Genomic DNA, 26,458 nt, shown 5'->3' on the forward strand with positions numbered 1-26,458 from the left:
ACATGTATGAAAACACAACCAATTCATTGAAGAGAAAAAAGAAGTAAAAATTAAAAAATATACATATCAATGATGTGAACTGGTTGTGGCCTATACCCACATAGAGTTGCGTGGTGGCTCGTAATCATCATCTCCATCTCGATGGGGCTGAAAATAGTACTGCTCATCCACAAATAGACAATATTGTGCCTATAGGAACTAAAGAACGAGGCAGATCCAAAGTTCAAGTGACCCATCATGATGTGGACACGACCCTAGCGCAGATTGCCTACTGATAGTGAGGTGGCTATCCATCCATTTTTTCATACTATTTTATGGCATGAGATAAAAAATGAGATAGATCCAAATATCATATGGCCCACACCGTCCATACGTATTGAAAGCTCATTTTAGGGAATGATTAAAAAAATGAAGCAGATCAAATCTCAATAGACCATAATACAGGAAACAGTGGTAATCGATCATTAAAAACTTCTCGTGGGCTACAAAAGTTTTCAATCAATCTGATATTTGTGTGGTCTTTTCATCCAGATCTTTGCAACCTTATCAACAGGTTCGATGCAAATAAACATTGTAGTATGGCCCATGTAAGATTTGGATCACTACTGTTTCTTGTAGTACGACCCACGTAAGATTTGGATATGCTTCATTTTTGGGATCATATCCTGAAATGAACTTTCAAAACTGTTGGACGGTGTGGATTTAAGACACATACATCACCCTGAGTCCCATAATCAGAGTCCCACCCACCTCCGCGGATCCAAGTCTCACCGACGTGAATTTCGTACAAAAGCCTTTGGCAGAAGTGCACTAGGAACCTAGGTAGGCCCACTGTGATGTTTGTGAGAAATCCACTCCATCCATACGTTGTATGAGCTCATTTTAGGACATCAGGCCAAAAGTGAGCCGGATTCAATACTCGAGTGGGCTGAAAACTTGAGGATTGAACGTCCACAGTTAAAATATTCATGGGGCCACAGAAGTTTTGAATCAGCTTAATATTTGTGTTTTCAGTTCATCCCAGTAGGAATGATATTATGAATGGTATGGATGGCATGTAAACATCACTGTCGACCCCAAGGAGGTTTCAACAGTAGAAATTTCCCCACCCACCTTTTCCTCTAGTGCAGCCCACTAGAGTCTTGGATCCTGCTCACTTTTTGTCTGAAGTCATAAAATGAGCTCACAAAAAGGATGGATGGAGTGGATTTCTAACAAACATCACGGTGGGCCCCACATACGTTTCCTATTAAAGAGTTTGGCAGTAAATCCGCGAAGGAGTCTCACCTAATCCCTCCCCATGCGAACGGAAGCGGATTGGCTGGTGTGTTCAGGTCACCAAGTTCTGTGGGTTCCATCATGAGGTATGTGTTATATCCAAACAGTCCATCCATTTGGCAAGCTAGCCATAAGGCTTGAGCCTACAAATAAGGTAGATCCAATTATCAAGTGGACCACACTGCAAAACGTAGTAGGGGATTGAATGTCTGCCATTGAAACCATTTTGGGGTCACAAAAGTTTTGGATCAATATGATATTTGTTTTTCATCTGCATCCAGGTATGTGTGACCTTATGAACAGATTGGATGGAAAAGAAACATTATGGTGGGCCTTACAAACGTTTTAATGGTGAGAATCATTGTCCCCACTGCTCTTTGTGGTGTGGTCCACTTGAGCTTTGGTTATGACTCATTTTTTGGGTTCGTGATCTAAAATGATCTCGCCAAATAGATGAACGGGTTTGACATAATAAATACATCATTGTGTGACCCATGTAACATTGATCTCCTTTGAACCATTGGTACAACTCAGGAGTGTCAGCGCTCGTCTTTGCACCACACGTAACCACACATTGAATAAACTCTGTGGGGTCCACCGTGATTTATATATTTTATCCACTCCTTCCATCCATTTTATCAGATAATTTTAGGGCTTGAGCCTAAAATTGAAGTATATCCAAATCTTAAATAGACCACACCATGGAAAACAGTATGAATTGAATGTATACCATTGAAAATTTCTTAAGGGCCACAGAAGTTTTGGATCAAGCTTATATTTATGTTTTACCATCATCCATGTTTTTGTGATCTTATGAACAGGTTGGATTATAAATAAACATCATTGTGGGGCCTAGCAGGGTTTCAACGGTGGAAATCAATATTCCCATTGTTTCCTAGGGTATGGTCCACTTGAGCTTTGGATATGCTTCAATTTTGGGCTCAACCCCTTAAATGAGCTGTAAAAACGATTGGACGGCGTGGATAAACCACATACATTCACGGTGGCCCCATGGAATTTTCTCGGTACAATAAGAGGGCGACTCAGTACCAAATCCGATTTCAAAGGGGAGGAAGCCATTTTTGAAATGGAGGGTTCCAGACGAAAAGGGAGGGTTCTGGAAGGTCCGGAACCCTAAAATCCCCAAATCCTCCTTAATCAAATCCAAATCTAGAAAAAAAAAATTATAGATTTCTCGCCGGAATCTCTGCTGATGTATCTCTGATTGCATAATCTTCATTTACAGGTACGAAATCCCTTTTTTCCTTTAAAAAAAAAATAATAATAAAATAAATAAATAAAAACAAAACCAAAAAAAAAAAAAAAATCTTGATGATATTGAAGAAATCCTCCGATATCGCGCGATACAAATATTTTTGCTTTTTTTTTAGAACTTCCGACTGATGTTGTGTGGGTTTCGTGTCGTTGGCCAGTGATACCGATAATATCGGCTGATAGTATCAATATTGCGAACACTGGATCTAATGTATGTTTGTCCCAACTCCCAAATAGGATCAACATTCTACATTATTGTTAAGAAAAATACATTTATTTTTTTTTTAAAATTCATTTACTTTTACATGTATTAATTATTACATGTTAATTGCATTTATATTATATAAACTCATTTTGTTTATTATTGGAGTGATTTCTTACGGCAACGCATGCTTTTTAGGCCCCATTAAATTTAAACTTATTTTTTAATGCATTTTTATTTTTATTTTTTGTAATTTTGTAATTCCTGAATATGCAAATATGTGTATTTAGGCATGTCCTTAAGTTTCACTGAAAAAATCCACCGTTATCCCCATGCTTCCCCATTTTTCTCCGCATTTCCGGTTATTGGCGATATTATCGGGGATAAAGATATTATATCTTTATCTCCAACTAGCAAAACTCGTAGTGATACCGACAACTCGAACACTGCATGCAGTTCACAAAGATCATAACAGAACTACTTAACAGTGTGTGGAAAGATAAGAGAGAAAGAAGATGAAGAACGAACTTTGCTAAGATCATGTCGATCATATATGAAACCAGTTTTCTTCAACCAAGTCACTTGGAACAACCTAAAAATAGGAACACCAAACTTACTAGTATCAAATTTCTGAGCAGGTCCAGTAAACCGGGACCAAGCAAACACTACAAAATGTCAAATATCAACAGTTAACTTGAAAATTCACGGTTAAAGAAAAAAGGTAACATCACTTAGATGAGTGACTTCTAATCAAAAGAGAGATCAAAGATGAACTAGAATCATGTAGATTCAATGAAAATAAAGGGATCTGAAATCTGCACACAACTTAAAATTCATTTGTTGGTTGTACTAGTTGTAGTAATTGTGTACCACAATATCAACAGGTTGCTAACTTTTCTAATACATAAAGATACAAGATTAATTAAACATGCAAATGAATTTCAGTGTTTCTTCTTCTTCTTCTTCTTTTCTTTTGAAGATTAGGTGAATTTCAGAATTAGATTGGAAAAAGACTGTTGTATCATAACAAAATAAAAAATAAAAATAAAAAAAGAAATGGCACATGATCTCTTTTGATCTCTCTTTTCAGAAAGAAATTGAATTTTATAACGAGCCTATAAAACAGAACAAACAATTAGGGGTGGAGGAAAATGAACCAACAGCAAATGACCCTCACTTTGATCTTAGACCATGTTTGCATAGAAGGGATTACATGTCAAAAAATGGAAAAGGAAAAAGGTTTTCCTTCGATGTGACCATTTGTGTTGTTTGGAAAGTAAAGAAAAGGATAGCTACCACAAAGGAACCATTACACCTTTACATAATTTGGATTCTGTGGACAAGAAACTAGGTGACTGTTGTGAGAAGAATATGAGATTTCCAATTGCTATCCAAACAAATTCTAAAATTGGAATCTATCATTATTTTCCTTTCCTTGAATTCTACATATCTAAACATGCCCTTTGTTATATTTACATTGAGTCTAGTCATACTTCATAATTTTTGTTTTTTTTTGAAAGGTGACACTACCAGGGTTTGAACCCTGGATCACTGACACGCTGCACTGTCTCCACCAGCTCATCTAACGAGTTGGAGACATCCATGAACTTCACACTAGTCAAAACTTCATAATGAACTTCTTCATGGATCAGTGTGTTACCTACATAAATCCATGATATCCTAAGGGGCTGTTTGGGGTGAGGGATTTGGGGCAGGGTTTTGTGACATCCATGAATTTCAAATCTCCCCGGTCTGTATTTTGTTGGCGATTTGCCAAATCCTTGGAATTCTCAGGTTCTCACTGCCATAATGGATGGATTTTGGGCAAATCCACATACCAAATAAATAAATAAAGACTTCACAAATCCAAGGAATGAGTGACTTTCTTAAAAGCAATAAATGCTCCTAAATCCATTGATTTGTAGCTTGATTCCCGAACAGTGGACTTGGGATTTGCCACATCCAAATCTAATGCAAATCCATGAATTTGACAAGTTTATGCATTTACCAAATTCATATTCTCATTTCCTTGATCCCAAAAGAACCTAAGAATACAGCGCATGTGCTGGAAGAAAACGTAATGCTGATAGCATGAAGTTAAGCATATAGAAAGAACAATGTTAATCATGAAAGCTATAAACTGTTAGGAAAAGGTGAAATTTACATAGGAGAAATACAGGAACCTAACACATGAGGATGCATATAGTATCCTTATTTACCAGAGACATAGTTTGTGATCAAAGACCATTAAAATGATGACCCTACTGTGCATGTGGAATACCTAAGAAATCATCTGGGTTGGAAGATACTAGCCACCCAATCTTTGTTCTTTAAAATAAATAAATAAATAAAAATTTAAATAAAAAAAAAAATTCTAAATCGTGGATGCTTCCCTCTTTACTGTCTATTTTGGGCCACCAGTTGAGGGGTTGAGTTCTTCCTAGCTGGTAGACTTTTGCAGAATCCACATCCATAGTGGTGCCCATGCGACCAATAGCAGGTATAAATGAACATATATTATTAGTTAAGATATTGTTGTCCCAGTTCCAGTCCATTATGGCGAAAATCTTATTCACAATAGTTAGTGATGTACAGAACTTACTCTAGACCAGTACACCCTCTTCCTATTCCACTGGAGGAGGTCCAATCTTTCATGCTCATTATCAATAGCACATTATAAAAGATATGCAAAAAAGTACTGATCATGGTCATATTACAGATTAAAATAAAGTGCAGTTAAATTAAGCCTCCATAGATCAGCTACACTTGAACTACTAATCGCGTATAGGAAACAAATAAAATTTGGAAAGAGATAAGAAGGCCTAATAGAACTATTTGAGAATTAAACTGGAACTAAGACATGTTTCTTACAGACCTTTCACCTAGAAGAGTAAGACCCTCCCCAAAGTAAGATCCATCCATTTGATGAATAGCTTGAACCTGAAAATATAGGAAACAGCATGATAAACAAAGATAGACAACCTTTATAAAACAGATTGTTACACTCATAAGAGATTAGTTAGTGGTACAAAAGACTTTACTGAATAACTTGATATGGCTGTTTAAAAAATTATTTCAAGTGAAAATAGCACGATGATGAGAAGAAAAAAAAAATCGTTATTGCCAAGTGCCTTGCCTCATAAGGACTACCCATCAGCCCATATTGAACATATGAGTCAGCATATGCAGCAAATTTCCTAGAGAAATAAACAAACTTCTCACTTTAGAATGATGTCGCAAATCAGGTGGGAACAGTGTTTGCGGTATCAAATCGGCCGATACTGTCGGCATCGCAGATCAGCAATATGAAACAGCCTGGAAGTTGCCAAACTTCATTATAATGTGAGAAATATCGGTAAATATCACAATGTATCAATGGTATACCGATACATTCAGTGTTTTCAAGATATTGGCGTTATATACTTCTTGGTATCGACGATACCAAAAAAAAAAAAATCGAAATTTTTTAATAAAATCAAAAGAAAAAGGAATGTTTTCTCTCAATTTTTTTACTTTAATATCCCTTCATATGATTTTGACCAACCCTAAAGCTTTCTAGCACCCAAAACTCAAAAAGAGTTTCCCTTGCATAACCCCAACTCGACTCCCACAAAGAATATATAAACCCCCATATAAAGAAATACCCCACATACCCTATTCGGTCGAGTCGGGTCTTCGAATCGGGTATTGGTTCAAGTTTCATACAATTCAGATCATCACTGTTGCCCCCAAACCCCCATCGAGGTGGGGTGCACCCCCAACCCCAAGCATGAGGGCATGCACCCCCGTTGGGTCTTACATATAACTTCCCCTACACTGTTCTGCAGAATACAAGACACCTATCACAGCACTTCTTAAATTTATAAATGATATGAACTAATTTTGAATAGTTCCATTATTTTTGCCGGATAGCACATAGTTTAAGACCATATATAAAGGAAACTTATTTTGTGCACTTGTTTTTTGGATTATTTTTTTTTCTATGTAATGATGTCTTTCTTAACATCCCCTGAAGTTTTGTTGAAAAATTCGACCAATTTCCCAATGTTCCCAAAAACAAGGATACATCCAATATTTCCCATTCGATACCCGATACGTTTCCTTATCCCAAGGGTGCAATACAGCAATCAATACCAATACTAAAAACACTAGGTTAGAATGCATCATATTCGTGCTCTAACAATAAGAAAATCAGTAAAACCCTAGGTAGAACCAAACAAGAATTAAGTTGTAATGGAGCTCAAAACAATTTCGAGTTTTATCCCAGTATCATTAGTAGAAGATCTTTCTCCCATTAAAATTTAAACAGAATAACTGATGTCGACTTCCTTTTATATCCATCAAACAGCCCAAAATTACCACCAAACCAAGCCCAGGTCTATAAATAAGCCCTCATTGCCTCCAAGCAAAGGGACTTTAGATTCCCAACTTCTCTGTACACCGTTCTACAACCTCTATCTACCTTCTCCCTTTCTTTTAGAGAAACCCCCAAGAAACCTCCATAGAGTTCTACCTTGTTAAGAAGGAGAAGAGGGGCATCCAAACTTCAAGAAAGAGAAATGGGTTAAGGATTTAAGACCCCTCTTAATCTTCATTAATGTAATGGCAAAGGCACACAACTCCACCTCTGGGGGTTTCTACAAATGGCTCTCAAGCCATTGCTTGCAGGAGGATTAAGAGTTCTTTCTTCCTCTTTGGATCTCTAGAATTAAGGCCCTTTGTAGGAAATATGTACCATTTCTATAAAGAGATTGCATTCATTTACATCGTTGCATCCCTAAATCTCCTACACCCTCATGCTTACTTGTTTATTTTCTATTTTCATTTTCTTAAGCTACAAACCTTTCAAAAAAAGCAAAAATAAAATAAAATATTAAGCTACAAATGGTTGCCTTGATCTCTAATCCTAAAAACTTGGAATTCAGTAAAGTAGAGGCCATATGCAAGTACAGGCAGAAAAGGTGCCCTTGGATCTTTGGAAGACTTAACCTCGATGGAGTTGTTCAATCAAAATTTATAATTCTAACCTTTGGGTTATTTGGTTCTATGGACTCTAACCTATTGTAGATTCAAAGATTTTTGGCTAGTGGCAACTCCTTCTATAACACCCCGAACTTTTCGATACCCGAGTATTGAAAGTTCTCGAGTGTTACCATGAAATTTAACTTATTATGTACATGTGTACAATACCAATCTATCTATCCTAACCTTATATCTATTCTCCAACACGAATCTGACCGTTGGGAATAATCTTCATCCATAGATCAAGCCATCTAACCGTTGATTTTGAGATAGGATCATCATATACTCAAGTATTCTCACTTGTCCATCATAACCAACCGTTCAGTCAACTATTCCCCGCTAGGTAAAGATATATGACCGTCCGCTCTAAGTTTGGACCACCTGATCATAGTAAACTGGCAACTTGATCTCAGCATCCGCTCGTACACATCGAATAAATATTCCGGTCCCTTCATCTTATTCACCACCTATAAATATGCTTAACCCACCATCATAACTACAATCCAAGGAACTTACACATGTGAACAAGTTACTTTAATCTAACGATATACATGTTATACCTCTCGATCACTCCAAAAACCCATTTTGTGTTCATCCGTTTATGAAACTGACCGTACATCCACCTACATACATGGTTAGAGTACTAACCATCAAGTTCTACTATTTTTAACATGTCATCTGACCATCCATTATGTGGTTTGATATATGTACATTCCCTAATTAATTTGGTGAATAACTCTTTATTCATAATGATTTAGATATAAGTTCTTTTGTAAGAATTGCTTAGAAACGTGCCTATAACCATGTAGAACCATTAGATTTTCCAAAACTCTCATATCAGCAATAATTAAGAAAATGTCATTAACCGAGACCCTTGAATTCTAGATCACATGGTTCTCATGATCCGTTTGATGTGAAATTTTATACCATGCCTATGTATCATAAATTAACCATACATGTCAAATTTCAGCCCTTAGATCATTGTAAAAGTGACCCAATTGACAAATCAGCCCTTTAACCGTTGATTTTGGTGTCCATCGAGTGAAGAAACTTCGTGGGTAGTCGTAGTAGGATATTTCCCTTTATATGAACGACTTGGATTGCCCATCATATAGACTTGGTGTGAAATATGAAAATCCCACTTTGGTAGGTTTTTCCTTAGGTGCGAAGTTATCCTGTCAAAACCTACCAACTCCTTATAAATCTGGATCTTTCGATTTAACCACTTCCTTCTGTCCATCGCAACTCAAATTTGGACCACACGTTGGTCTCATATGACTACGAGGTTATACAAAATTTAGGCTCCGATCTATGACCCTATACCGTTGAAGGTTGAAGTCAGTTCCTTCTTTTTGGTACAAAAGGTAGAATTTTATATTTAGGCTTTTTCCACCATCGATCGACCACCAAATTTTGTCCAACCGTTTGCCTATCTTGACTACACATTTTCCCCAAAATTGGGCCCTGATCATTAAGTGTGGACCATTAATTGAGATCAAGTTTGTTTTGGCACCCGTTAGGAGAATTTTCAAGATAAGCCAATCTAAATTTTGGATCACCAAGAAAATTATATACCCCGACTCTATTCGACGACCCTGACACAATGAACAAATTAGATTTAAAGAAAGATCGTTAGAAAATGGAAAATTGAAGAAACCCAATCTAAGTGGGATGTGAAACACACCTCTCTCACACGCCCACTCCTTTTAAAAAGGGGTGTGCGTTCCCCTCTCCACTCCACATGCCCAATCTCCCAACGCCCAAGGAAGAGAGGAAAGAAGAAGAAAAAGAAAGAAAGAAGGAGAAAGAGAGAGAAGCCTAGACGTCCGTCATCCGCTTCCTTATCCAAACATATGGTATATCCCTCTTGATCAAGTGCTGTCGTGATTCATGTAGAAACTGTCCCACATGGATATCTACCTAGGGTTTAGATTAAGGCTAAGGTGAGAGATTCCTTTAAGCTTACACTAATTTGAGTTGGTATGATTTATCTTGTTTTTACATATTTCGATATTACTGTGAATCCTCCATGCAATTGTTTAGTTTACCATTATCAATTATTTATCCTTCGGGAATTATGGTTAAGGTATGATTTTAATTATGCGTGATCTTTATAAATATATGTGGGGCGATGGATACAAGCTTTGCCCTTTGCCAATTTTGAGAGCGACGCATGCTTCCACTCTATATGGAGTTGGCCTTTTGCTCATTTGCCCTTATTCTTGTTGAGTTATCCTATTTGTGACTCTTCTCTTTTATTGAGATAGCTTAATGCTACTTTTCTCTTTTATTAGGTTAACCTTATGCTACCTCCCTTTATGGCTTGGGCATGTATCTTCGAATTCCAAAAACTCTCATATTCAGTTTACTTTCCCTTTGACGCAAGTGATATGTTAGAGGTCTCAAAACTAATAATTCAAATATTTTATCGTGGACGTAATGCACTCTGGGTAGAGAGCCTCTTAGTCGATGCGTAATTTCATGGGTTTGGGTAGTGGTGCACAAATCGATGTAAGTAATTCGCAATGCGTGTTACATCACTTCCGGGATTGGATGTCACACATAGTCACTCCATGAACAAATCGTGTCACGTAATTCATCTGACTCCTGTGTTATGCCGCCTCGAGGTGTTCATGTAAATTCATGGTAGCATTGAACACGCTAGCAAATCTCCGTAGTTATGGGAGGCAGGGCAAGTCGGGTTTTCTATGAATTATATTCCACATTATGATGATTACTACGTATGATGAGATGCACACATTTTGCTAGGCATGCATTCATATATATTAGTTGCGCATACCGATACCACTCGTAGTGGTGGAGTATGAGACGTATCGGAACCCTTACATTACTCTTATGAATCTCTTGAATTATTGTTAATATTAAAGGATAACCATCACTATGAGTATGGCATTGACCCTCTCCAACTGTATAGATGATGCAGGTGATGTGCAGATTGAAGACACAGATGACAATCCCCTTATAGAAGACTATTTTGAATAAATAAAGAGATAGGTATATGTTTAGTTTTATTTATTTTCGCTGCAAACTTTGATAATGTAATAAGCTCTCATTGAGAGGGCAGTTGATAATTTGTTGAATTCTTTTAATCTAATGGAATAATAAATGTAGTTGATTTTACTCTCGTGAATGGTTACTTTCGTGAATGTAACTGGATGTGATCTAAATGGAAAGAAAATCAAGATTCTGAAGCATCCAAATCTTTACATTATTAACACCCGGAATTCTCAGGCACGAGTATGTACTCGGGTAACGAAAATTCGGGATGTTACACATTTAGCCAAAATTTTACTAGCAAGTTTGCCGGTCCATTGCACAGATATGAAGCATTCCTTCTTACCAATCATATGACCAGAGGTTCCTGAATCAATGATCCAAGATGTGGAGGAATGAGATAGGGGTTGAGAGACATGATTAGTTGCAGATACACCCAATTGCTCATTTGGAGTTATGGAGAGAAGAGAATCCTTAAGAGCAGTCAGTTATTCCTAAAGATCATTGATGACTTAATCCCTTAGGCCCGACGTAGAATGGGTGGAAAATATAGTAGTAGGGGTTGACTCCCTCTCAACGTTAACAGAGTTAGCCATAGCATTCCTTGGCTTTGGACATAGAAGAGGACTCAAATCCAGGCATTGCTCCCTAAGATGTTTGTTTTTCTCGCAAAGAGTACATCAAAGTTCGTCCTAGTCTACAGATGAAAAGGGAGCATGGTTACCCAACCATCCCTTTGGATGGTTCAGAATCAATAGCAAGAGTACATCTCTCGCGGAGAACAGAATTATGTCCCACAATAGCAGCTTATTGGCTAGCCTCTCATCTAATGTAATTATCAATCTATTCAGAATCAATAGCAAGAGTAGATCTCTTAGGGAGAACAGAATTATGTCCCACAATAGCAGCTTGTTGGCTAGCCTCTCATCTAATGTAATTATCAATCTATTCCAAGGAAGGCAGAGAATCCCTTCCAAGGAAATGCAGTCTTTGCAATTCATATTCAGAATGTAGACCAGCCAAGAATTTATAGGGGTCATTTGGATGCTGTAAAATCCTTTGTTTGTAAAGAGTTTACAGGTAAAGACATTACAGAGGCTGTTTGGATGCCGGTAAACACGTGATAGGTTACAAGGGCTTTCAAGATCCTTGCATTTAGGTGTGTTTCAGATTATAGATAATCCGATTACAGGCACAATAAATAGTCTTTTCTCTTTTATTTTTTTCTTTTTCTTTAAAAATAAATAAATAATAACAATTCTTCAAGAGAGGCTTGCAGCTTGTAAGAGTTTCAGGCGTGAAGTGTTTACAACTTAAATTTCACAGGCATCCAACCGACCTCTTAAAGATCCTTCCTTGTTATGTCCGCTTCTTAATATCCTCAGGAATACAAGCAATGAGATGACAGTAGTCTAATTATTCCTGCTTTTGTCTCATTGCTGTTAAGTATTCATCAACAGACATCTCTCACCTTGTTGCACATTCTAATTATTCCTGCTTCTGTCTGCTGTAAAGTATTGCTCAACATACATATCACCTTGTTGCATATTTTTTATTTCAGAGTGCAATTGATAAAGTCATATCCTCCAGTTGAGAATATGGATTAGCAACAGTGTCCTATATCTCCTTCACAGTCCTTGTGAATAATAATTCAGAGCCGATACTTGGTTGCATCGAGTGAAAGAGCCATGACATTACTGTCAAAGTGTCGCTTTCCCTATCATCATGGGATGGATTACCTGCAGTTAGTTCCTTTTCATTTCCAATTATAAAACCTAATTTTCTTCTATTTCCAATAAACATTGTCACAGATTGAGACCAAGTAAATTTTTCCGCCAAGTTTGACTATAATGATCATTAGTCCAAGGTGGTCATTTTGGCTACTTATGGGAATCTGGATTTTATGATCACCATCCAAACTCCCTTATGACATAATGCACTATTTAAATCATGAAATCAAGAGAGAGAACTCGAATCAATAACAAAACAGATTTTTATACAATCAATGTTCATCAAGCAGATGAATGTGTAGCTTGCTTGCTGGTCAATCACGTCTCAACCAGGGGCTGATCTGAAATACCATTGATGCATGGGCTGATAGATGAACACATAGCCTGTAGTGGGCCGATCATGTCTCAATCATGGGCTGATCTGAAAGACCACTGATGGGTGGGCTGACCTGAATGGATGTGTGACCTGATCGTATATGCTTAATGTGAGCTGATAGGATAAACCACATGCACAGCACAAAATGCTTCTCTCTTTCCTGGATCAGTTGTTAGTTACGGAAGGATAAAATCTGGACAGCCAGTTGCTGATGATGGGGAAGCATGATGAACAACATCCTGATATTCTGATGAAGACGGAGTGTGATGAAGTAGAGTATGAGTGGAAGTTGGTGCAGCATGATGAACAATGTCCTGACATTCCGAAGAAGATGGAGTGTGATGAAGTAGAGTATGAGTGGAAGTTGGTGCGGCACGATGAATGGTGTCTAGATATTCAACTGATGATTAGGCAGTGTGATGAAGATGATGAGAAGATCTGATGAGAAACTACTAATGGACTTATTTGAAGCAGTGCAGATGATGATGACATGATGTTGAAGATGATGGTGTAAAGAAGGTGCTGTGACAAGGTTATCCATGCTGGTACCATGTTTTTTTTCCGTGGTATAATAAAATAGAAGAAACGAAGAAAGAAAGATGGAAAGGAAAAGAAGTATGAGAGAGACGATCTCCTCATAGACCTCACTTAAATTATATTCTTCTCACTCTTTATCACTTACAAGTTACAAATCTTATCTTATCTCTGTTACTTACAACTAACAAATCTTATCTCTTATCTCTAAAGACTCTAATCACCAAAATAATACAAAAAGAGAGGTAAATCACAGCCTGCAGCCGTATAGAGTGAATACATGCGCACATACCACCACATTCTCATGAAGTTACAAACAACAATTTTTCATTTTGGGAAAATTGGACAAAGAATTTGAGAATCAGAACTTTCCAGTTTACACCTTTAAACAGTCTCAGTGAGTGTATAAAAGAAATGAAGCTATCATGAAGTTTAAATAAAGATATCATGAAGGCTTGTTTTTTTTTTTTTTGACAGCCACAAAATAGGCAGAATATAGTCGTATACCTTCCCAGTGTGGAGGAGAACTTGGCGCACTGACGACTGGAATTGACAAAAAGAAGATGAAAGGTCACATACTGGAATTACAAAGAAATCGCAATGCATGTCAAAATGTTGAACACATTAACAATGTCAAATTTGGAAATGCCTGCAGATTATAACACCATAAATATATTTTTGCAGAAGATGATATCAGCGCAAAAGTACAGACATGGAAATTTTAAAAGGCTTTTTTTTTTGCCAAAAGGAAAGACATTATCTATCAAAGTGTTGGGAACTTGAATATGTTGCTACAGTTTTGTTATTTACACCCAGTGTTCACAATATCGAAACTATCGGCCGATATTATCAGTATTGTAGTCCAGCGATACAAAACTCATCAAAAGTTTTTTTATTGTATGTAAATATCCAAAAAAATCAGGAAAAAAAATTTAAAAAGAGAGAAACCTTCAACAATGTGGATTTTTGTACCTCTAGAAGAGTTTGCGTTGATCGGAAGCTCATTTAGTGGGCCATTCGAATCGAAGTCGTAGGGAATTGATTTCAGAAGTTTGTAAGGAATTGATTTTGGAAGATAATGTGAAAAAAATCCAGAGAAATTTGGAGATTTGGGAGAGAAATTAGGGTTCTAAGAGGCCGAAGGAAGTGGATTGCATACTGAGTTGAGTAAACTCTGTGGGGCCCACCGTAATTCATGCATTGTATCAACTCCGTCCATCCGTTTTATCATATAACTTTAGTGCTTTAAACCAAAAATTAATCATATCCAAAGATAAAGTGGTGAGATAAAGTGGATCACACCACTTGAAACAGTGTGAATTGAAGTCTACCATTGAAAAGTTATTGGGGGCCCACAGAAGTTTTAGATCAAAACGATATTTGTGTTTTCCCTCCATCCATGTCTTTGTAATCTTATGAACAGTTTGGATGACAAATAAACATCACTGGAGGCATTAGAAATGTTTCAATGGTGGAAATCAATACTTCCATTGTTTCCTTTGGTATGGTCTACTTGAGCTTTTGATATACTGCAATTTTGGGCTCAACCCCTAAAATGATCTAGAAAAACGGATGGACGGCGTGGATAAACCACATGAATTCACAATGGGCCCAACAGAGTTTACTCAGTACGATAAGAGTGTATTGAGTAACTCAGTACACAATCCGTTTTCGGAGGCCGAAACCCTCTCTGCTGCGAAATAGGGCTTCCAAGCCTTTTCTATTGGGTGGTCAGACGTGGATTTTATGCGAAAGACTTCCGCGCATTAAGTACTTGCGCTGAGATGCTAGGTGCGGCCCACTGTGATGTTTGTGAGAAATCCACCACGTCCATCTATTTTGCAAGCTCATTTTAGGACATGCGACCGAAAATGAGGTGGACCCAAAACTCAGGTGGGCCGCACGAGAGGAAATAGTAGGGATTCGGTGACCATCGTTGAAACATTTTTATGGCCCCAGAAGTTTCGTATCAGGATAAGTTTTTTATGTTTTCACTTCATCCCAGTAGGAATGACCTCATAAACGAACCTCATAAACGGTTTGGATGGCATATAAACATCAAGTTGAATCCCAGGAAAGTTTCAACGTTAGGAAACTCTTTCCCCAGTTTTCCCTCTCGTATGGCCCACTTGAGCTTTGGATCCACCTCATTTTCAGTCGCAACTCCTAAAATGAGCTCATAAAATGGATGGACGGGGTGGATTTCTCACAAACATCACAGTGAGCCCCACCTAGCATCCAAGCTTAGGAACTTCCTGCGAAGGCCTTTTGCAGGAAATCCGCGTCCAGTGAGGATTGAAAGCCACGGAGAGGGACGATCCAGTCAGAGGCTATGTAGGGCCCACCATGATATATGTGTTTTATCCACACCGTCCATCCATTTTGATAGGTCATTTTAGGGTATAAGCCTAAAATGTAGTTAAGTATAAGGTTCAAGTGGGCCACATGACAGGAAGTCATGGTGGCAATGATATCCACCGTTGAAGCTTTCCTAGGGCCCATTGTGAATTTTATTTGCCATCCAATCTATTCATAAGGTTTGACGGACCTAGATGAAGGGAAAATATAAATATTAGCTTGATCCAACACTTTCGTAGCCCCTAAAATTTTTTTAATGGTGGCCATTCAATGACCACTTTTTCGTGTGGTGCGGTCCACCTCATTTTTGGATTTGCCTCATTTTTTGGCACATTCCCTAAAATAATATGCCAAAACGAATTGACGGTGTATATACAAAATATTACGTCGAGGTGGCCCCACAGTCATGGTCCCACCATATTACGTACATCCTCTGACTTGGTCCAGTTGATCTTTGGATCTACCCCATTTTTTCTCAGGCTTTAAAATGATCCAAAAAAATGAATGGACGGCATGGGTACAATGTATGGGGTCCACACAATTTGCTTCATTTTTTGAGCCTAGACCTATCAAAAAGTAAAATATCAACTTTAGGAATTCGAGAGTGGATTAGGTGAGAGCCGATACTCACCCAAGATGGTGTGGCCCTTGATGGGGGGCCCACCTTAATGTATGTATTTTGTATCTTGTTTATCCATTTTTCCAAATCATTTGAGTGTATTATCCAAAAAACGAAGCACATCCAATTATCAAGTGGACCATACCAAAGGAAAAAGTTGTGATTAACTATTAATGGGCCACAAAAGTTCTGGATCAACCTGATATTTATTTATTTTTCCTTTCATCCAGGCTTATGTGAACTTATCAACAGATTGGATGGAAAATAAACACTACAAAAACATTAAGGTAAGCCCCTAAGAAGGTTTTAATGGTAGGGCCTTCAATCAAATACTGTTTCCGATGGCATGGTCCACTTGATAATTGGATATGCTTCATTTTTGGTATGGTGTTGTAAATTAAGGTGGCAAAACAGATGGACGGCGTGGATACACGTCTTGATGCATTTATAAATGTTATGCAAGATATTTGAATATAGTTGTTTTAGTTCAATCGGACATCGCATAACTTAGGACACTATACAAAGGAAACCTATTATGTGCAATTTTTTTTTTAGATTTTATTATTTAAAAGTGTGTATTAAGGGCATTTTTAATAATCTCTGAAGTTTCATTGAAAAATTCAAACATTTTCCCAATGTTTCCCTATGTTTCTCAAAAAGTGCAATAAATTACGCGATACAAACGATATATCCCGTGCGACAACCGATACATATCTGTATCCCAAGGGTGCGATACATTGCGCAATACCGATATTTCGAACACTATTTACACCAAAAGAAAAAAAAAATGTTAAACCAGTCGATATAAGAAAATTTGAAAAACTTTGATACTCATGGTGATGGTTGATATGTAGGCATACCAAATTGCACAGGTGGCATACTGGTAGCAGAAATTAAACCATCAAAAGCATGGGTGGAGGCTTGTAATCTGAAAATTACACCAACTTGATTTCAAAGTTATTCATTGATGGACACTTAATTGATGATCAAAGAGAAAAATAGTCAATGGTCCAAATGCAACAAAGAAACGCCCATTAGTTAGAAGTTAGGATCATTCAATCTATCTAAGTTTTGGAAGATGAGCTACATAGCTACAGTGGCTCATAAATTTTGGATGGTTTAAATTGAGATAAAATATGCCACACATACAATATATAAGTGCCTGCATATCAGGCATCACACTCAATCAAAGTATCAAATAACTCCATTAGGTTAAAAGTAACTAGAATATTTTAGTGAGTGGCCAAAATATGGCATCATTATGAAAATGAAATTTCCAGCTCACCTCCCTATAAAGACCAGTTGACTCAAATAGTGTGTCGTTTCCACCATATAGGAGCCCCTGAAACCCAAAGACGATATTCAGCTCATGACCTAAAAAACATAGATGACATCCACCATTGCAATCATTAACTAACAAATGAGAAAGAGACATCATGTGCAAAAGCTACTAGAAACTAAGGGATTTTGATAGCCAAATTTCTTATTGAAGCCGCACAGAAATCATAGCATCATCACCTTGATGAAATCATAGCAAGCATGCAGGTGCTCAGCCAGCTCCTCAATAGCAGTAGCATCTACTTCATTGAAGGATTGCATAATCTTGCATGTGATTTTGGTAACATGAGCATCCATAGGTGGCTAGGCCACGGTACAAGGCATGGATTAAAGCCTAAAAAGTGCTCTGACATATAGACATGCTTATGACTCGAGGGTTTCTGAATTGCAAATTAGCAAGAACACCCACTGTTGTGTGAAGCCACAGCCCAGATGTATGTTATCGCTTTGGTTGCAGATTGGACAGGAGGAGCATGTATTAGTTATCTGGAAATGTTTGAGTGTTTAGACAGATGAATGCCCCACATGAAACTTTATATCATTAAACTGTGTGCATTTGAACAAAGCGTGCATTGACATGTGGTAAACATATTTTTAGCTTCTCGCACGAGTAATAAAACAAGAACTTCCAGAGATCTTTCTTCTTCTTCTTTTTTCTTTTTTTTTTTTTTTTTTTTTTTTTGAGGGATAATTTCAGAAAACACAATAACATTGATTGTAATAAAAATAAATTAAAAATAAAAAATTAAAAAAAAAAAAAAAAAAAAACCTATGCAATAGAATGTTAGATAGCGCTTGATTGTAATCAACCTATGTAATAGTCTATCACATAGTGCCAGTGGGAGTTTGTGCTTTTATTGCCGGTCCAAAACCTGGATAAAGGAGGTTGCATCAGGTTGGCAGCCGGCATCAAACTTATGCTATAATTTCCATCATGAATCCAAACAATATGACATTCCAAACTCATGTTAGGGCATTCCTTATAAGCGACCTGCTGCATCAGAACCTTGACAGGGGAATGGTGGAACAGGATTCATATAGCCGATGCCAATTAATTGGGATAAGGCTTAGATGATGATGATGATGATGATGATGATGATGAATGAATGAATGAAGCATCAAGAGGGGCAGATGAAAAACCATGACATGTTGCTTATAGAACCTCCACACACAAATTATCTTCTTTATGATTAATTGCAAGGAATAATTGGAAAACAAATCTTTGTTGACATCTTTGATTTGAAGCGGGTGCAGACTTTCAGAAAGTAGGAACACTGCTCAAATTGACAAGATGCATACTATTTTCATCATCGGTGGATTAAAAGAATTTCATAACAAAGATTTTATGTCCTCAGTTAAGTACAAGGAGAATTCATCTCTCCATGAAGATTAGTCGACTTATATGTGGAATTAAAATTTAGAAACAAACACTTAATTATCATCATTGAAGATATTTGACTAGGATGTGTATATAACTAAATAATTAGAAGCGTATGCAAATATTTGATGAGAGATTGTAGGTTAACAACTGCTAAGACAGCAACCTTGAAGAGTGTCAATTCGAGTAGCCATGATAGAAAAAAGAGGCCAAATTCGGGTAGCTTGACTAATATGCCTTAGGAATGAAGACGACCACATATTCATGGGAGATAAGCCTATTAAAAGGTATATAGTAATGTAAACAACACTCACACTAGTTGCCTATGGACGGCTCACAAACACTGGGAGATTGACCATTGTGAGTGTAAATGTGAAGATGAGTTTTTCCAGCATCAAGGGAATTAGACACGCTGTGTAAGCTCAGCGTAGCTTAAGGGTCGTTTGTGACGCAGGACAGCAATGTGAAAGGTCTTCAGCTCCTCAATAGTCGCCTATCCACAAGGACGACACTTGTGGTTGGCGCTTTCTTCGTTGGTACACCTTGAATGCACTTGTATCCGCATCAGTTTGGCACCATGGATTTGGGGGGGATTTGAGGGGATTTCAAATCCCCTGGTTGTTTGGTAGCATAAAGTAAATGGGGGTTTCAAATCGAGCGGGTTTCAAATCCATGGTGAGAGCTTGGATTACATTTAAAATCCTACCAGGAGTTGCATGTGTATCATGTGTCTATTGGGCACATGGCCCACTAATGATATTCCAAAACAATTAGATTATCAATTGCATCACTAAATTACTTTAATATGATGATCAGCACCATCCAAACATTGTCCATCTAAATCAACGGTTAAAAACCGTTGGTTAGTCACTCGGACATGATCTTGTGCTTGTGGCCCATCCGAGACTTGGAATTTCATCATTTGCAAAGCATATATTTCAGCGGGCTTATTACAACCATTGTGTCAAACATTACATACGTCACTAATTAGATATATTAAAGTTGATTTAGTAAATAAATTCAAAACCCTGTAAATATACCATGCATAGCTACTTTTGGATTGAAGTTGATTCCCAATCCAGGGTGCCAAACACAATAGGAGGATTTCAAATCCAGGGGGTTCCAAATCCACGCTCCCAAACAGGCCCTTATTGTTTAATATATCTCTATATTTTTTGTGTTTCCAATTGGTAAGAAATTATTTCATAAATTTCAGTTTCTAAACAACTTAGGTGCTAGGACCAATCACTTCCGAGGCGCCAAACAGATAGAACAAAATTTCCAAACTTTGAACAGAAGGTTTTTCATATGACCTTGATTCAATAACTAGGAAACTCATGTAGCAGTAGCCGAGGCACATTCTATATGAATCATATAGACTTCTAGACTGAAGTGTAGAATTATCTTGAAATCTATTGATCTATAACCAGAGGTTTGCTGATTCCACATATATATGAGGAGCCCTACCCAGTGAGGACCTCCCTCACAATTATTCAGGGGGTTCATGCCCTTCCCCATTCACACTTCCCCTTGAGAGGAAGAGAGAGAGTATGATGCAGGACAGATGGTTTAACTTAAGATGAAGCAATAAAATCAAATAGCGGATTAATTCGAAAAATCAAAGCACGAAACAAAGCTAATCTATCACAAATTTGAAGAATTCAAGTATTTAATATGCTCAAGTTAGAACCAAACAACAAACCCACAATAAGATCTTGTAAGACATTAATCAATTAGGACCTATGGATAGAACTTTCGTCTAGCATAGGGAATAATCTTGATTCAAAGGGAATCACTTATCCTAGTTAGGGTTTTGGTAGGTTAGGGTCAAATTTGGGGACTAGGGATTAGGGAGTTGAATTAGGGTTTGAGATTTGGGAGGGATTTAGGGTTAGGATTGAAGATTTTGGTTTAGGGATTGAAGGATCAAAAGAGGAAAATTTTTTTTTGGGGGGGGATGGGCCGTACAGACGGCCATACGGTTGTGTCCGTACGGCCAAGAGGTTGTCCTGTACAGTCATATGGTTTGGGTAGGGCCTAGGTTTAGGCAGTTTTGGAGATGATGGGGATGGGTTTTGGGGAAAACAAAAGGAGAAGAAAGAAATAGGGAGAAATAGAGGGAAATAGAGAGAAGTAGAGGGAAGCAGAGGGAAGTAAAAGAAGAGCAAAGAGAGGAAAGTACCTTGAAGGAAGAGAATAAATGAGAGATAAATTAGAATCACTCCATGGCTTCACACAAACTCCAATCACAGGAGATTTTCTTTGCTCAAAGCAAAAAAGAGAACTTTTATTTCAATGTATAATAATCCATAGGGCTTCACACTTTAATAGTCTAATTAGGGTTTTTTTATATAAAAATACCTTTATTGCATAAAAATTGACTAAAACACCCTTATTTTCAACTAAATTATAAAATAAACCAAAATACCTAAAATAAATAAACTAAATAACTAAACTAAACCATCCCAATGGCTCCATCGTGTCCAATGGGTCCACAATCAAGATGGTACATGGTCTTGATCCAACGGTCCACGTGCGAGATCCAACAAATCCAACAGTCTAGATGTGTCCAATATCTAATTATGGACCTGTTTGTTGACATATAATGACTCTTGTTAAGGGGTACCATCTTAAGTATTTTTGGCCCACCATCATGATGGGAATATGATAAATAGCAGGATCGTCGAATTGAAACCAATGAATGAGATTTTGGTATGATGGGTGTATCATATGAGTGATCGTTCGAGTGGATCTCACCATCTAAAGTGTAGAAAGTCACACCGACTGCACGTGTGTGGCACAAGTGGACTTCACTAATTAGATGAATCGAAGATTGCACCGACGACACGAGAGTTGTATGAGTGGACCTCACCATCAAAATGTGTGCAGATTTCACCAATGAGCCACACATGGATTCCATCAAATAAACTCAATGTCAGAAATAAAGAATTCTAATTAGATATATAATGACAGACCCCCGTTATGATCGGTAAACCCTCACTTTGATTTGTATGTTTTGATCCCTAACTTAAGTGTGTACTGTCAATTCTTGTTTTCTTAGGGCCTGTTTGATTTTCCAAATACTATGTAAATCCCGTGTGAATAAGTAATTATTACTCATCCACCCTATTTGAAAATGCACTTGTATTTCCGTTTCAAAAACTGGTCCAAAAGGACTAGTTTAAATTTGTGGGCCCACCATGACATATATGATGTATCTGTGTCGTCCATCCATTTTAGCGTAACATTTTGAGGCATGAGCTGAAAAATGAGGCAGATTCAACAGTCAAGTGGCCCCCACCAAAGGAAACAGTGGCCCCAAGAAGTTTTTAATGGCATGTGTTTGATTCCCTAAATCCTATGGTGTGGTCCACTTGAGCTTTGGATCAGCATCATTTTTTGGTCAAAGCCCTAAATTTGACTAGAATAACAGATGGACAGAGTGGATAAGCCACATACATCACGATGGGCCCTACATATTTTCGCAATGTGCTCGGTTTCAGTGCTAAAAAAGTGAGCATCAAATCAAACATGGGTAACAATGTCGTAAGTACCAAAGGAAATCATTATTACCCATTTGCAATATGTTTATTGAGGGTTTGGAAAATCAAACACGCCCTTAACGATTGCATTGTGTGGAAGTATGTAACCGCTAATATTATTGATGGTAATATGACTCTCTTTTAAAATCTATTAATTGGGGGTTTGATCGAACCTAGTGGATAGCCCGGATCGTGTATTGTGTACTATCTTGGCTAAGGACGCATCTAAACCTCTAGATATAAGACATCATAAAATTGCCTCAATAGATGGATCTTGATCTAGATCTTCGTAATCCTGGTAACCCATCCAATACCCCAAATCAAGGAAGTCATGACCTTTGAGTTGTTCCACATGCGCATGGGCAGCAGCAATACCCTACGGAACATATTGATTCTGGTCATTTGGGACTTCGGATGAACCCGAGATTTTAGGTGTATGATGTGTGGTTAACAGCCATGATATGTACCAAGAATCATGTCAAATGGACCACCGGAAGTGCCGCATTGGGACCAGATTTTTAAGTTGTCAAAAACCGCTGGAATTTTTGTTTACTTCTTCTGAATTAGCCTGCTGTATGGCCCACTAATGACCGTCAGAATGGGCCAAAATTTTAACCGTAGAGGGACCCCTTGATGTGCTACACACCAAAGAAAAAACAGAGTCATTGGGACCCTACAAATATTTATTAAAATAGATCAGTGAATAGAGGTGCAGCATGCTGCCCGGTGCACTGGTAGCAGCATTGGACCCTGAAGACGGCCAAATTTCAAGCATTTCCGAGGGGAGTTTTAGGACCAAATTTTGTCTGATATTTGTACACTAAATTAACTTGGTTCCTGTAAATTTTCATAATTTTGGGACCATTCTGACTTATCCAAATGTCGGTCCAAAGTCAACTCTATATTTCTGTCCAAATTTATTTATTTTTAAATGTTTAGATGAGCTAGTTTGTGGGCCACATTTAGACAAACCTTGGACAATGAAAAGGTCAAATCTTGGACAGTTTTATGTATCCAAATGACCCTCACACATATGTTTCACCCTCACGTTTTGGCAAAGCCAAACCCCGACTGTGGTTAGGTCCAAGTGGAGTTTAATGACTACCCCAAAAAATGAACCATCTAGCTTAAAGGTTTTAAGCCCACCGGGACCCAACCTTGGTTGGCAGGCCAAACCACCTTAGTTTTCCCAAAGTGATACCTAGTGGACCCTAACTAAACAAGTAAAAATCAAACTGTAAAGATGAGCCCGATTGAGATCCAATGGAACTACAATTAGATGGTGTCACTTATTAAATTTAATGCTGCGCCCATTTGAGATTATTTTTGGGGAATCTAGGCATTGACCTTTGTTTATCATCCAATGTGGTTAGAAAACTGTGTATGATCAAGCTAGAACCACCACTAATATATTACTTCTCATCTAGTCAATGAAAGGAAGGAAACATGAACACACTAGAGAGCCCCGTTGGACCAAGAAGGTCACGCAACAACTAAAGAAGTGGAGATACCAACACCGAATTAAGAAAAAACACCACACTCATGCCAATGAACCTAGTTGGGTAAGTAATGTTCTCACATGTTGCACTTTGGAACCACATCATGCATTGCATGCATCACTTTGAAATTGTGAACATGGATATAGTTTGATGAACTATTGCTTATTCTTGGAAAGATTCCATTTTATTGAGAAATATTACATGAACTTTTAGTAAATGAAAAGCATGCATCGGACTTGATGATAAGCATCAATCATGGAACAACAAATGAACACCAGACAACTTGGGGACTAAGGTGCCCTTAAATCTAGAGAGGAAAGTAGAAAGCCCCGGGGTGCGATTCCCCAATTCTAATTGGTACCTTTTAGGGCCTCTGTTGGCTTTAGGTCAAACAGAGTAGGAGCCAGACCAGCTCTGGCGATTAATCCACATATATTGGGCTCGGTGATTGTGCATGGTACATGTAGGCACTATGCGTGATGTGGATCGATCTTGCAGCCGGATGGGTTGTTGGTGGCCAACCTTTGCATAGTCTGTGGCACTGGATGTTCAAGCAATCAACTATACTGAGAAATGTGGTAATCTCATGCATGTTAAAGCATTCATGCATGCATGGTTTATTTGAGAGATAAATCTTCGAAGAATTGTGTTTGTCCATATATGTTTGATAAAACTTTGTTGAAATTACTTACTGGGTATCGTGGCTCATTATATAAGTTGTTAACCACTTTTACAGGGCAAGGTATGGATCCGTAAGATTCGTGAGTGATCGATGATTCTGATGTGGTCATAGAAGCCAAGAAAGAATTAGGAAAATAGTTATTGTTTATATTTTCTGTTCTTTGGAACGATTATTTAGGATTGATGGAGATCTTGATATTTTATTTTTCATTTGGATTAAATAAATGCGGTAGTTTTTATTTTAAATCTTATGTGGATGAATGTTATGGTTGTGTAGATTGAATGCTTAAGCTGTAATGAATGTCATGAATGAGATAATATTTTACCAAGTTACACCTACAACTCGGTGTAAGAGTTGAGTAAGCTCAAAAACTAAACTCGGGATGTGACAGTGATAAAAGGCATAATCAATTTAGAGACTCCCTAATAGGATTAGTTGAAGCTAGCCTTAGTCAAGGACTAGTTTTTTTTTCAATTGTCTCCCTAATTTCTCAATTTCCCTGATTGATTAAAATCTTTCAAACATCTTAAGTTTGGGAGTTCATACCAAAGGATTTGACACGAAGCTAGGAAGTGAGAACATAGTTGTAGTATACTGTGTATATTGTAAGCTGATGAAATCCATAGTTCCTAATGTGGCTTATTCGAAGCCACTTTGCTTCTTACAAATATGGCAAATAGAATAATTACTCACAAGCCAATTAAGTGGGAAAATTTTGGCCTTACTAGTTAGTGGCGCATTCCAGATGCTCAACCAGCATCTGGGAAAGAGAATGATGATGTAGATTTAATCATAGCTCACAAAGATGGATCTGTCAACATCATCTTCAAAGACTATGGTGTTAATCCTACCCTAACCCATAGAACTTCTACATCAGCCAAACCTTCCACATCGTACTCAACAGTACGAGATTGCTTCTCAAGGTCGTTTGGTATTTCCTATCCAATCTATCACCAAGAAGACAAATCTTCTAAAAAAATCATTTGATATTACAAAAGGAGATCTAAATATTAATGTCATTACAGTACCAGAAGCTAAATTTCAAATAGACAGAGAACTTTTGAGAGAAAACCTTAACTCTCATCCATTAAAAGCATCCTTCTTAAAACACTTTTCTAAAGAAGAAAAGAGTTTGATTTGACAAGCATGGTATGCCTGAATGGTATTCGAAGGTAAAAAAAAACTTCTTATTCTTTGATTGGTTTAAATCATTCCAACCATCTGTCGAAGTTATATCGACTAAGAGAACCTCTCAGTTCTGGGAAACTATTCAACATGGTCAGTTGAATCTATATATCCTCCATCCAAGTCTATTAAATTTAAGAATAAAGAATGCTTAGCCACTCCTCAGAAGAAGGATAGGATCCTAAAATAGGATGTTAAGCCCATTAATATAGAACATTTGTCACGCCTAGTTGAGCAGCAAAATTTTGCTAGCTAATTTATACCTAAAATCTCTAGGAGAACAAGATAATTATAGAAGTCACTGAATCTGATTCAATCTGTTTTGACCAAAAACAAGTATTGGAGATGGGAATATCCACGTTCGATAATAACAAAGGAAAATTGAAGAACGAACATCATCGCTTATTTTATTAATTCCGGATTCT

General features: G+C 37.5%; 1 protein-coding gene across 8 annotated transcripts in view; it reads right to left on the bottom strand.

Annotated features, from left to right (window-relative positions):
* LOC131248829 (glutaminyl-peptide cyclotransferase) overlaps positions 1 to 26,458 on the bottom strand; it is a 59,643-nt gene that overhangs the window by 27,646 nt on the left and 5,539 nt on the right. For 6 of the 8 annotated variants that reach the window (XM_058249303.1, XM_058249301.1, XM_058249297.1 and 3 more), the window contains exons 2-5: positions 17,695 to 17,751; positions 13,940 to 13,975; positions 5,631 to 5,695; positions 3,284 to 3,347 (exon numbers count right to left, since the gene is read on the bottom strand). In XM_058249303.1, coding sequence (XP_058105286.1) covers positions 3,284 to 3,347; positions 5,631 to 5,695; positions 13,940 to 13,975; positions 17,695 to 17,751 — 222 coding nt within the window. The remainder of the gene's footprint in view (positions 1 to 3,283; positions 3,348 to 5,630; positions 5,696 to 13,939; positions 13,976 to 17,694; positions 17,752 to 26,458) is intronic. The other 2 variants (XM_058249299.1, XM_058249300.1) reach the window with 2 other exon arrangements.

Source organism: Magnolia sinica, chromosome 6 (assembly GCF_029962835.1).
Source record: "Magnolia sinica isolate HGM2019 chromosome 6, MsV1, whole genome shotgun sequence".
Classification (NCBI taxonomy): Eukaryota; Viridiplantae; Streptophyta; class Magnoliopsida; order Magnoliales; family Magnoliaceae; genus Magnolia; species Magnolia sinica.